The sequence below is a fragment of the Clarias gariepinus genome, chromosome 19, assembly GCF_024256425.1.
Source record: "Clarias gariepinus isolate MV-2021 ecotype Netherlands chromosome 19, CGAR_prim_01v2, whole genome shotgun sequence".
Classification (NCBI taxonomy): domain Eukaryota; kingdom Metazoa; phylum Chordata; class Actinopteri; order Siluriformes; family Clariidae; genus Clarias; species Clarias gariepinus.
This window is the reverse complement of record NC_071118.1, coordinates 1,672,545-1,684,868: the sequence shown is the minus strand read 5'-3', so window position 1 is coordinate 1,684,868 and position 12,324 is coordinate 1,672,545. Positions and strand designations below refer to the sequence as shown.

At 39.4% G+C, this 12,324-nt stretch overlaps 1 protein-coding gene across 1 annotated transcript in view; it reads left to right on the top strand.

Moving 5' to 3' along the window:
• Positions 1 to 12,077, top strand: part of wwc1 (WW and C2 domain containing 1) — a 37,051-nt gene extending 24,974 nt beyond the window's left edge. The window contains exons 10-22 of the mRNA XM_053478597.1: positions 245 to 334; positions 673 to 1,193; positions 1,440 to 1,557; positions 2,795 to 2,962; positions 3,447 to 3,639; positions 5,141 to 5,281; positions 5,416 to 5,474; positions 6,265 to 6,451; positions 6,578 to 6,763; positions 6,879 to 6,971; positions 10,220 to 10,450; positions 10,898 to 11,016; positions 11,667 to 12,077. Coding sequence (XP_053334572.1) covers positions 245 to 334; positions 673 to 1,193; positions 1,440 to 1,557; positions 2,795 to 2,962; positions 3,447 to 3,639; positions 5,141 to 5,281; positions 5,416 to 5,474; positions 6,265 to 6,451; positions 6,578 to 6,763; positions 6,879 to 6,971; positions 10,220 to 10,450; positions 10,898 to 11,016; positions 11,667 to 11,733 — 2,173 coding nt within the window. The 3' untranslated portion in view covers positions 11,734 to 12,077. The remainder of the gene's footprint in view (positions 1 to 244; positions 335 to 672; positions 1,194 to 1,439; positions 1,558 to 2,794; positions 2,963 to 3,446; positions 3,640 to 5,140; positions 5,282 to 5,415; positions 5,475 to 6,264; positions 6,452 to 6,577; positions 6,764 to 6,878; positions 6,972 to 10,219; positions 10,451 to 10,897; positions 11,017 to 11,666) is intronic.
• The last annotated feature ends 247 nt before the right edge of the window (positions 12,078 to 12,324 follow it).

Below are 12,324 nucleotides of genomic sequence, written 5' to 3'. Positions count from 1 at the left end.
GCTCTTCCTGTAACCCGAGCCGTAAAAGGGATGTAGGTTAAACACAATGGCCGCCTTTTTTCTAGGCCCTTCTGCTCGGCAGCATTCCACTGTAACTACTTCAGCCAAACTTAAAGGAAGGACAGATGAGAAACACACCAGAGGACGGATAGATAGATAAATGGCTTATTATTGTGGACAGGAATTTTAATAAATAAATAAATAAACAAATAAAACTTAAACTTTTACTTTTTTTGTGTCGCAGATTGACGCTACATTGCAAGAGGAACAAGCTGGTGAAGGAGCTGGAGGACGTGGTCAGGCAGGCGTCCTCACTGCACACACAGCTGAAGAGGTTTCTGTCATTCCGTTATTACATATAAAACTGCTAAAATGTTTACTCTTTTATGAAGAAATAAATGCAATAACCTACATGACATGGTTTTGTTGCTATGGCTCCTCCTCTCAGATCACTTTTCCATACAGCAGCAGTTGTGTATAGAGCTGAGAGAGAGAGATGCACGCTGGTGCATGCAGCTAACGAGCTTGTTGTTCTTTAATTAGCTCGTTTTTTTGCACAGAATGCATTTTAAGTTATGGGAACGAGGAGCCGAAAATAAAGTACTGCACCTACTTAACTTTTTATTAACCGACTTCGCTGTTGCGTTTCCGCTCTGATTTTTTTCCCCGTAGCCTGTCAGCTAGCACGCTGTCCTGTTCGTCGGGAAGCAGCCGAGGTTCTCTGACGTCCAGCCGCGGCTCGCTGGCCGCCTCCAGCCTTGGCTCGCTGTCGTCTCTCAGCTTCACCGACGCCTACTTGGAGCACCAGAGCGAGCTGAGCGACCCGGACTTCCAGGTCAAGTTGGACTCGCTGCTCCAGGAGAGCACCTCGTCTACCTACAGGCCCTCCAGCTCCATCCCCACCATCCACGAGAACGAGGTGACATCAGGGCCAGCCGCCAGCGCCGCAGGTCAGGGAGCGGGTCTACGCGCCCACGCCCTCCGTCTGTCAGAGACGCCCGGGTCCATGAGCTCTCTGTCGCCGCGCTCGTCACTGTCCTCGCTGTCTCCGCCCTGCTCGCCTCTCGTCCCCGACGCCTCGTCGCTGGCCGGAGAGGCTTTCACGGGTTCGGCCTCTCAGCTTGACCTGGAGCTGCAGGCCCGTCTCAGCGAGCTCAGCCTGCAGGGGGACGCCAAGCAGGATGCCACTAAAGGTAATACTAACAATCCTAAGTCGTCATAAAGTGCGGGACAATTTCACTTTCCCGTGTAAATGAATGCGGGCCTCCACCCGAGCGGAACCTCCAGCAGGCAGGTCCAGTTACGGATCCGACCTGCTTAATCCACAGCGTGAACTCGCCACTGCAACTCAACACCAAGCCGAGTAACACATCAGGGACAGCACCGGCGACAGTCTCAGATTTCTGCTCTTTTCTTTTTCTCTGTGTGTGTGTGTGTAGATCTCGATTCCCAATCAAGGGTCTTGGGGTCCGCCTCAAAGAAAGCGGGCGTGACGTCGGCCGTGTCGGACGAATCGGTAGCAGGAGACAGCGGCGTGTATGAGGCTTCAGAGAAAAGGTTCGTGATCTGTGTGTTTCAAAAAAAAAATTATAAACATAATTGGTGGAGAAAAATAGAATTCTAAAAAAATATATAACTCGATACCAGTAAGAGATATTAATAAAATCTTGTAAAAAAATTTTAAACCCCTACTTTTTTTTTCTTTGCACACCTCCCAATACTGATTGAAGAGACCGCACTATCTGCGGAATCTGAGATCACCCTTTAACGCAGAAGTTTTTATTTCTTGTATCTCTTTAGATGAAATTTGCATCATTACAGTTAAATTATTCTCTTATTTATACTAAATAAATCCTTAAGAACTAAGATCAATCCTTAAGATGTCCAGACAGCAACTAGCAAGAAGGAGAGCAGGTTGTGTTTTATACAAATCCAGATTTAAGCGTATAATCATGTGACCACAGACAACATAATGGTTCACAGTGTTCGGCCGGTCAGAGAGGCACTCAAATAGAAAAACTATACTGGATCCAGTTTAAAATGTGCCGGTACCAAAAAACTAAACAAAAAGAAACAGTAGTTCATTCTGCTTTGCTCTTTAATAAAAACATGCTGAACGCTCATGAGGGAGTACAAGCCAGTTCCAGTTCTACATTTTTTTTTCCAATAATAATTTTGATTTACTTGTTAAAATGAATGTCTTATAAATTTACCCTAATATTTATTCAGTTATCAAGGGTGACAAATCAAGTGCTCAGTTTGTGAGACAAGAAGATGATAGTTTTTATTAGAAAAAAGAAGTGTTTTTCATGAGTATCAAACAAACTTCACAGTTCAGGCTAATCGCTCTAAATCATACCGCCTGCTGCATCCGACTTGTGATCTGTCTGTTTGTTGAAAAAAGGAGAAAAGAAAAGGAGCTCCTCTGTGATGTTATGTCTTTCCGGATTGGTGTTTTTTTGCTGTGACTACAGATATAAAGCGGTCTTCAACATTCACATGCCATATCAACTTTTGGTTTCGTGTAAATAATAACTAATCAATGGGAAATCCTGATGTAATAACACAATGACACACAGAAGGTGTATATCCCGAGTCTGATCACTTAGAAAATGTGTAAGAAATGTTTTCCCTGCTGATAAACTAATGCGATCTGAGTTCGGCTGTTGACACAGTCCTTTCTTTTAACTTTGTGCATTAACTGTTAAACTGTTTTGCTGGGTAAATAAACTTCAGCCTGACTGAACGGTGAGTTTGTGAGAATTTAAGATGTCCCGGTCGAACGTCCCGACAGGCCTGGAGTCGCCGCCGAGCAGCTGCTGGGTGACGAAGACGGAGGATTAGTCAGCTGCGCTCAGATCAGACTGGGCCTGAAGTACGAGGCTAAAGAGAAACGCTTCGCCATCTTCGTCATGCAGCTGACCAACTGCAGCACGCTCGCTGTTCCTGACAGCCAGAACATGTACGTTTCCAAACCATATGATGACGACAATTACTTTTAAGTTTTGTACCTGTATGTGTTGGTAATAATGCAGTCAAAACAAGGAGCTTTCTGGAAAGCCAATTATTTATTAAATTAAACTGTAACTTAAATAATTGCATTAAATATATTTCATACTAATTTATTATTTTTAACATTCTAGATATACAGTAAGCTGTTGATTTTCAAATCTTGCATCTATACTAAGTGCTTAAATGACCACTAAATGTATATTTTATTGTAATAAAATTATCAAAACAAACTCTTATATTAACCATCAGAGCTAGTTGGAGGTTTAATACTTTATCAAAATGCCTCTATATTAAATAGATATTTTTTGTAAAGAAATTTTTTTTCAAAAAAAGTGTGATTTTTATATTTTCAAGTGTGACATATGACCATATAATAGTTCATTCTCGGCATAAATGTGCGTTACATACAGTATCTACCTCATTCCTGTCCGCAGGTACGTCCGGGTGGTAGTGCTGCCCTGCCCGGAGGCCACACGCTGCCTGTTCCGCACACGCAGCTCACAAGCTCAGGACACGCTGGAGTTCAACGAGGTGTTTGCCGTGCAGCTCTCCCCCACCGCCTTCAGACACAAGACCCTCCGAATTGATGTCTGCTCCACCACCAAGTCCAGAAGAGAGGATTGTCTGGTAGGATTGTCCTAAACACCACAGGGCAGCGGTGTATCTGCTCAGAAACGCAGACCACATAGTTTCTCGCTCAGAAACATGGACTTCACGTAGGATAATTAGTCGTTAATGTTTGGAGTCAGTAAACCTAAAAATTACCTGAAGTTTCTGTCATTTATTGACATTTTGTCAATCAGAAAATAATAAGTAACAAGTCATATTGTGTTATACACAGTTTGTATTACGATTCCTGCAAAAATACTTTGTTTAATGTTTATTTAAGTTATGTTAAGACTTATTCAAATTTATTTACGGAAAAAATATATTATACACTGTAAATGTATAAAATACCTGTGATGTTTCAGAAAAGCATCTCAGGCAATTGATTCTCATGATACTGATATTATCATGTGATATCACAGTTCTAATGACACCCTGACTAAGAATAAGGATCAATAAGGATGTGATACTGATATTATGATAAAGGATGTCGCTATATATTTTTCAGAGATATCGAAGGTATATTTCAGGTTGTTATTTTTTATAGCAATGATAAACTTTGATTTATTTTAAATAAAACTAATCATGTTTTAATATTTAAATTCTCATTAAATGAACCTTAGTATTAGGGATGAGAATAATCAGGAACCAGTCGATACAATATCATCACGGTACTTATGTGCCAATTCATATCATGATTTATATCATCTTAATTCTATATTAAAAAAAATCCAGATATTGTTGCAATTTAAAAACAAACTTGCCATTATGCGAATAGTTAAGAGGAACTGTAGGATTATAGAGGAACTGCAATATTATACTACTTCCAGTACAAACATATATAAAATTAAAATATATATTATAAAAAAAAAATAATTTGGGGGAATGGCGGCACGGTGGCTTAGCGGTTAGCACTGTCGCCTTGTACCTTCATGGTCAGGGTTGGATTCCGCCCTTGGGTTTGTTCACAAAGTTTTCTCTCACAGTATGAAGACATGCAGATTAGGCTAATTGGCGTTCCCAAATTGCGTGTGTGAATTAGCATTATGTGTGTGCCCTGTGATGAATTGGTTACCCTGTCTTGTGCCCAAAGCCTCCCGGGATAGGCTCCAGGCCCCCCGCGACCCTAAATACAGGATAAAGCGGAATAGACGATGAATAAATGAATGGTTTTGAAGTCAGTGTAGAAGAAACACTGTATTAAAAAATTTGGTGTTTTTTGTTACAAAAACAATAACTGATGATCCTAATAATGTTTACAAAAAATACATTGATACACTGAAAAAAAAAATATCAGTTAGATCAGCTATGTTGCATTTAGCATGGAGGAATATATAAAATGTTGAAAGGTTCTGCAATATTCACTAAATAGTCACAAACATTCTACCAGTGTTGACATTACAGTTATGTGGTCATTTATTTCTAGTCTGTCACATTTTTATCGGTTAAAAATCAGAATTTTGTCTTTAAAGAAGAAAACCTAGATTTAGCTAACAAATTTTTTTTTTCTTGTTTATTAAAGGCTGGAGCTCAGATCAGTTTGGCTGACATGGAGTGTTCAGAGGAGTGGTGCACAAAGTGGTACAACCTCCTCAACTACCTGCTCATCGCAGACATGAATGGCAAGAACAAAGAGCTCAGGGCTCCCATGCAGTCTGATGAGGTAACACAAACACACACAAAAGCACACACACACACACACACACTAGCACAAAAAAAACTCTTTTTCAGGCTCTCTCTTTCTCTCTCTCTAATGAACATTAATATGTATATATTTGTGTCTGTCTCATATTTTAGACAATAGATCGCTCCACGGAAATCCCAGCGGCAAACACGAAGACGGTCGAGTCAGACTGGTGAGTGGGCCCGCCGATTCCACAGACAATCCTTTGTTTAATGAGACATCTTATGAAGAATAAATGAATGTCTGTACAACGTGGAGTTCCTGCTGAGTCGATAATAAGAATATAAATCATCTGGAGACCAATTTGAGCCAAACTGAGGCACGAAACTATAGAGAGTCATCAAAACAAGAGAGATGTTCGGTAAGAAGCGCAGGCAAATAACGAGCGCTTGTCTCTCCGTAACAGTCTCTCTGTGAGAAGCAGTGCTTTAGCCGCTTCCTGTCTCCTTTTAAATCTTTAAAAGATGCCCCGTCTTATATTAAACCTCAAAGACTCACAATAAATGTATCATCGTTTTGAATGATTAAACAATCCAAATATTTATTATGTTAAACATTTTTACTGTATAATGTGACAAATCTCATCCAAAATTAATACATATATATATTTTTTTAAATACTGTTTAAAATTTTAAGAAACATTTATGTAAGACATGTACTCAGTCATGTGACTAGGGCTCGTTATAATATTTGAGTCAGAAACATAAAATCTTAAAAATAAATAAATAACGCTTTAAACCTATTTACAGTGGTTGAGTGGCCACACCTTCGTGACTTTCCTGATAGGAATTCCAAGGTGAGGTTGCGTTTAGTTTTTTTTTCCATAGATAAAGGGTTGGGAATTCCCAGCCGAAAGCAGCGCGAGATAAGAATGCGGTTTGTGCTCGTTCTTTACTGCTGTAACATTTTGTAATGTTCATTAATTTTGATAGCAGACCTGAGAACAGATTGTGTTTCTACAGGCTGGTGGAGCCTCTCGAGAGCGACGTGTTTGTGGACGGAGTGGGCAGCGACGGTGAAGGGGAGGTATTTAACTCAGAAGACTGTCAGTGGGAAGCAGAGGAGGAAGAGGATGTGCAGGAGGAGGAGGAGCGAGCGGCGGCGTACGAGCCTCCTCCAGCAGCAAAAGTAGCAGTTATTCCTGAAAAGGTTTTTTTTTTTTTTTCTATCCATAATTCCTCTCTCTAACAAACCTTACACCATTTCTGTTTAAAGTGTAATGGTTTTATATGAAGGCCGACGTATTCACGGTCCTTTGTGATCGCTTCTCACCAGGTGAATAAAGAGACAAGCATGGATGGTCTCGCTCCTCACAGCGCCGCCGCCTCCTCCTCGTCCTCCGTGGTCCGGCCCAAAGAGCGACGGCTTGAGCTCAACCAGCAGAATCCTTTTGTCAGGGGAAACACTATAATTCGCTCCAAGACCTTTTCCCCTGGTCCACAAAGCCAGTATATCTGCAGAGTAAATGCACACACACACATAAACACATTTAAACACTTGTTTCCACAGGGTTTTCCCTCTCTGTCCATTTTTGTCATTATTCACTCTATACTTTATTCTTCACCCATGTCACCAGATCAACCGAAGCGACAGCGACAGCTCCACTCTGTCCAAGAAGTCTCCTTTCGTCCGGAACGCCTCAGAGAGGCGCAGCGTCCGTATCAAAAAGGTAAACGTTACACCTTCAACTTTATTCTCGAAAAGTCGCCTTCTTTAAAAAAAAAGAAAAGAGAAGGACAGTTAAATATTCAACGTTGACGTTTTTCAAAGGTCAGCGTTAACGAAGCGTAGCTCCCCTCAGAAGCCATGCGAGTGTTGCTATCCCACCCCCCTTCCCCGCTGCCTGGCTTCCGGAGAATTTCATCTATTCCGAGTAAATGGAAAAACGCCCAGTAGATGGAAACTTCATGCAGGGCTACTCGTTATACCTCATACCTGACAGCAGGTCATACAGAAAAACCATCAGTGGTAAATGGAAAGATTTATTTACAGTTTAAACATCTAGACATGACTTGAACAGCGACAGATCTTGGAGTTCATATGAATATGGAATTGGTAAATTTCTTAATCTATGCAAGGATGGATAATACAGTCGACCCCTGAAATTGACGGGGGTAACATACCTTTTGTGGGTAAGGTTAATAAAAAATGCCTGTTTTTTATAGTTTAAACCCTAAATATGCTCCCAAAACCTTTTAATTTAATTTCAAACTCGGCTTAATACATTTATTCATAAATTTTTTTTTAAAAGAGAAAGAATCTAAAGGTAAACCTGTATTCCGTACAGTGCTGTACTGCTGTGTCTCACGCTGTGTTAGTGCATAAAATTTCGTCATTTTCTTGGGGTATCAGTACTGTAGGGTAAATACGGTAATAATTTACCGTCCTAAGCCGCGTTTTTTTCCCGCTCTCCGGTCGTATTATATTTTACAAAATTAGTTAATTATATTGTTCTTTATAGTTTAGTGTTAAAAAACGCATGAAAATTATATATTTCCACGAAAAAAGCAAAAAAAATGCAAAAGAAATATTTATGGTTTCCGCGAACTTGTGGAGGATTCCAGGAACAATTATTAGTCAGGTTCTAAGGAAAAATACTTAAAAATTACTTATGTGTCACTTTATACGTGTCAGTGGATGGGATTTTTTATTTCTTTTTAAACATTTTTAAAATTACCCAAATGTGCACAGACAGGCAAGAAGGAAGTACAGCACTCATTCCTTTTCTTAGTATTACTCATGGATATAAAGTGTTCCCCTCCTGGCTACATAGTCGTAAGGAGTTACTGTAAGAGCATTTTAAAATAATCTACAGTCTGTGTGTGAATGCCTGCTTGTTCTGGCTAAAAGAAATCTGTCTTTTTAAGTACAGCACTGTGTGACAAAAAGCTGCGTTAAGATTTTTAATGAGTCTTGTTTTGTTTACCACCATAAAGTTACAGAAGTCTAGCGCCTGGGGCTCAGAGAGAAATTATGGAAATTCATAACAATATCAGTATCAAGAGAGAAAAATATTGGTATTGTGACAGCACTAGTTTATAATAACTAAGCTGATAAAGATTACTTATTGCTGTTTTGGGGCTTTTATGGAATCATTTAGCTGTTTCTGAAGCTTTTTAAGAGAAAACGTCTTTCAGAAGGCCCGGGTCAAATAGCTCACGATTCTACTACTCTTTTAAACTCTCAAGATTCCTAGCCATCCGTCTCAAGGACAGTCCACCCTCAGACCGACCAACGTTGCGCGATCTTCTGATTAAAAAAAAAAAAAATCAGGAATTTTATTGTTTGTTTTTTTTTCATATCAAGGCTTAAAGACAAGTCTGTTATAATCTGAAAAGAAGGAAATAAAAAAAGGCAAGAAATTCTTTGGTAGGTATGTTTTACCATATAAAAAAAAACATTGGTGTGTTTACTGTGTAAGTTGAATTTAAATTATTTAGTGATTTTGTGCACAGTAATATTACACAGCGTTATGAGCTGTGTCCTGTTTCTTTATAAATCTTCCCTCCTTCTGATTGTTGTCATGATCTGCATCTTAAATCAAAAACACTGCTGTATGTTTAATATTATTGAACGACCTAAAAATTTTATTTTTGTTCTGACACGATACATCATGCCGTGAGAATGTAAAGGTTTATCACACAAGGATAAACCTTTAAAGATTCCTCTCTGAACGTTATCACGTTAATGACCTAAAAACTTTCAAACATCCAGTTAGACAAGAGGGGAGATGAGCTGCATGCACTCCTATATTTCTCCATCAGATAAATTCTCTAAAGTACAGATACTTTACACAATTTATTCCGATTTAAAAGATAGATGTAAACATTTTTTGAAACGTCTCTAGTGCTATGTTTTATGAATGACATCAAGGATTCTAGTAATTATTATTATTATTTTTCCTATGCTTTTTTGGGGGATTATTATAATTAATCAAAGTTTATAGATTTATTATAGAAATAAATAGACTGCATAACTTCAGTCAGTTTCTATCTTGAATCTGTATCAAATATTAGTCTGACGCCCATTACGTCACCAATCTGACCTCTGAATAATTTCTGTTATATCAAATCTATAACACAATTTGAGTTTTGTTACAGGATTGTTTTATTGCACACGAAGTGACATCTGAAAGATCGGGAGTCGTGATGAATGAGACACAAACTTGACTGACACGACTGTTATATTTCCATTTGTTGAATGGATCTTATCACCTCATTTAGTCGGATGAAATTTAATTCTATTAGTCAAGTCAATAGACTTTTATTGTCATTTCAACCATATGCAGTTCAGTGCACAGTGAAACGGAACAACATTCCTCCTGGACCAAGGTGCTACATTAATTAGCCTAACATTAATTAACTAGCTAACTAAGGCACCTAATTAGCTGACTAGCTGACACAAAAAACAAATTAACACCATGAATTACAAAAAAAACATCCAAGTACAGGTAGTCCCCAGCTAACGAACATTCAAGTTATGAACTGACTGCGTGTGTTAAAGTGATTGTATAAAATGTCCGAAGTCCAGTATATTGTATGTGTGCGTGTGGAGCGCAGGAGAAATGAGTCGGCCTCACCGCTTTCAATGAATCAGTCTGGGAGCACAATGATAGAAAAGGTTTGTCCTGTAAAACTGTCCTGACAGTAAATAATTATAACTATGGAAACTTCTCAATGAGACAGAGTTCACAGTCCAATACAGTGGAAAACAGCTCTAAGAAAAAGAGACAACACGTTAAATTTTTGTGAGATTCATTTCCGTAGACATGATTACAGTTTTTGGCCACATGAACTGAACACATGAACTTAGAATTCTGGGACCATCTGTATTGCACACAAAGTGACATCATGCCTCAAACACAAACTTTTTTACTACATGTAAACATAGCCCATCTCTCTCTCTTTCACTCTCCAGCCACCGATGCAGATGCGGGGTTTGGACGGCGTGATGCGCACTCCTCTGGACCTGGAACTTGAGCTGCAGGCATCCCGGACGCGCCACAACCGCCTGAATGAGGAGCTGCGGGTCCTGCGGCAGCTGAAGGAGCAGATGGAGAGCGCGAGGCAGCAGGGCCAGCGCAGCCTTCCGGCGTGGGTCCAAGAGGACGAGCGCTTCCGACTGCTGCTCACGCAGGCCGAGAAACAGGTCTCTCACATTTAACGCTTCTTCAGACGGGTCACATCCTGGACGGGTCATATTATACAGTTTATTATATAATATTGCACAAGTGGCTTTTATATTCATTTATATTTAAAGGCATAATAATTAATTTATCCAGGATTCCAGCGTTCCTGCTGTGTAAACTTATTGTTCGTAATAAAACATAATTGTGTGTATATTCTTTGGTCGGCGTCCTGATGGGATTAGTAATAAAGCAAAGCAATTCCACAGGATTTTAATAACGGCTCTATTAAAAGCAACACATATTAGAGCAACCATAAGTGAAATTTATCACAAGGGTATGTAACGATGTAATCTGATAATATAAAATGTTATGTGAATAATTATAGAAGTACAGCTTCTGTTGACGTACAGGGTTGCCAGGTCTTTGTGAGATAAAGTAACCCTTATGTCACCGCTGTTCACCGTTAGACTCAGGAGGAACAGCTGCAGGAGCAGAAAGTGGAGAAGATGATGCGAGCGGCTGCCAAGGAGGTGCACAAAATCCGAGGGCAGAGCCGCAAAGAAGGTCCCGAAGTCCAGTCCTTCAGGTGATGTATACGTTTACATGCCGATTTCTATAGTTCAGTAAATCATTGATATTTAGCAGATTATTGTTTTAAAACCTATGGTCGGGAAAACCGTTCCTCTATCTCACCTGCCTTTACTTCATTCTTGCACTCACTCGCTCCTGGTCTCATAACGCAGAGGACTGAGTGATGTACTGGAAAAGACAAGAAAACTTTAAACAAGTAAACGAACATCTTATCAGTACAGCATTAAGTCAAACTGGAATCTCTAAGCAGAACGAGGTCAATCTGATGGAGAAATTTTAATGTGTTTAATGTGAGAATGCTGTGCGGGTAACTCAAATAACTACACTTAACAACCACAATGAGCTGAAAAGTATGTCAGAATGTTAAAACAGTAAGAATGATGAATGACAAGAACATAAGCCCATATCAGGTTTCTCTCCTGGCAGCCAGGAACAGCCAGGAATCTGACGCTGCGTGGGCACCAACTCGCCAAACACTAGATAAAGATCTGATCTGACGAGGCTTATCTCATCTCGAAAACTCCAGTTGGATGATCGGAGTAATGCATAGTAGTGTTACACTATAAGAGCAGGCGGATAACGCGTGGATATCTCAATTTTTCATTACTATTAACAACCATGTTTTTTCTCTTTTTCTTGCTGCAGAGAGAAGATGGCCTTCTTCACACGAGTAAAGATAAATGTTCCTGACCTACCAGCTGACGATGTATAGACCACATGCAAGAGTCTTAACTGCTGTTTCACTGAAGAAGAACCTGACCTCTGGTGGTATTATGAAGAATGAAGAATTATCATTATTATAATTATTATCATTATTGCAGAATATTACGTGTATGTCGAGTAGGAACATTGTCCATTTTAAAACACTGGGTTTTTTTTAGTTCTCAGTTGAAAGTCTGACACGGCCTGTAGATTCTTTCTCTTTTTAAAAACAAAAACAAAAAACAAACAAACAAAAAAAGACATTGTACCAACAACCACATTTTTTTTCTGTCTATAGTAGCAATATTTTGTTTCACTTACTACTAATAATTGTATATTGGTATATGTATTTTTTTTTTTTTTTTTGGGGCGGGGGGAGGAATTCGATCATTCCAAAACACCAATGTGTTGTTTTTAAAATAACATAAATGTGATGCGAGGGGGGGGACGTTAGAGGGGGAGGAGAATAATAATAATAGTCTTTCTGTAACTCAGTTCTGTGAGTACAAAAGAGTCCTTAAGGTACTTTTATGGTCGACAGCACAAGGTTTTGGAAATTAGATAAATGTCAGAACGGGTGAATTGGATAAACATAAACAGA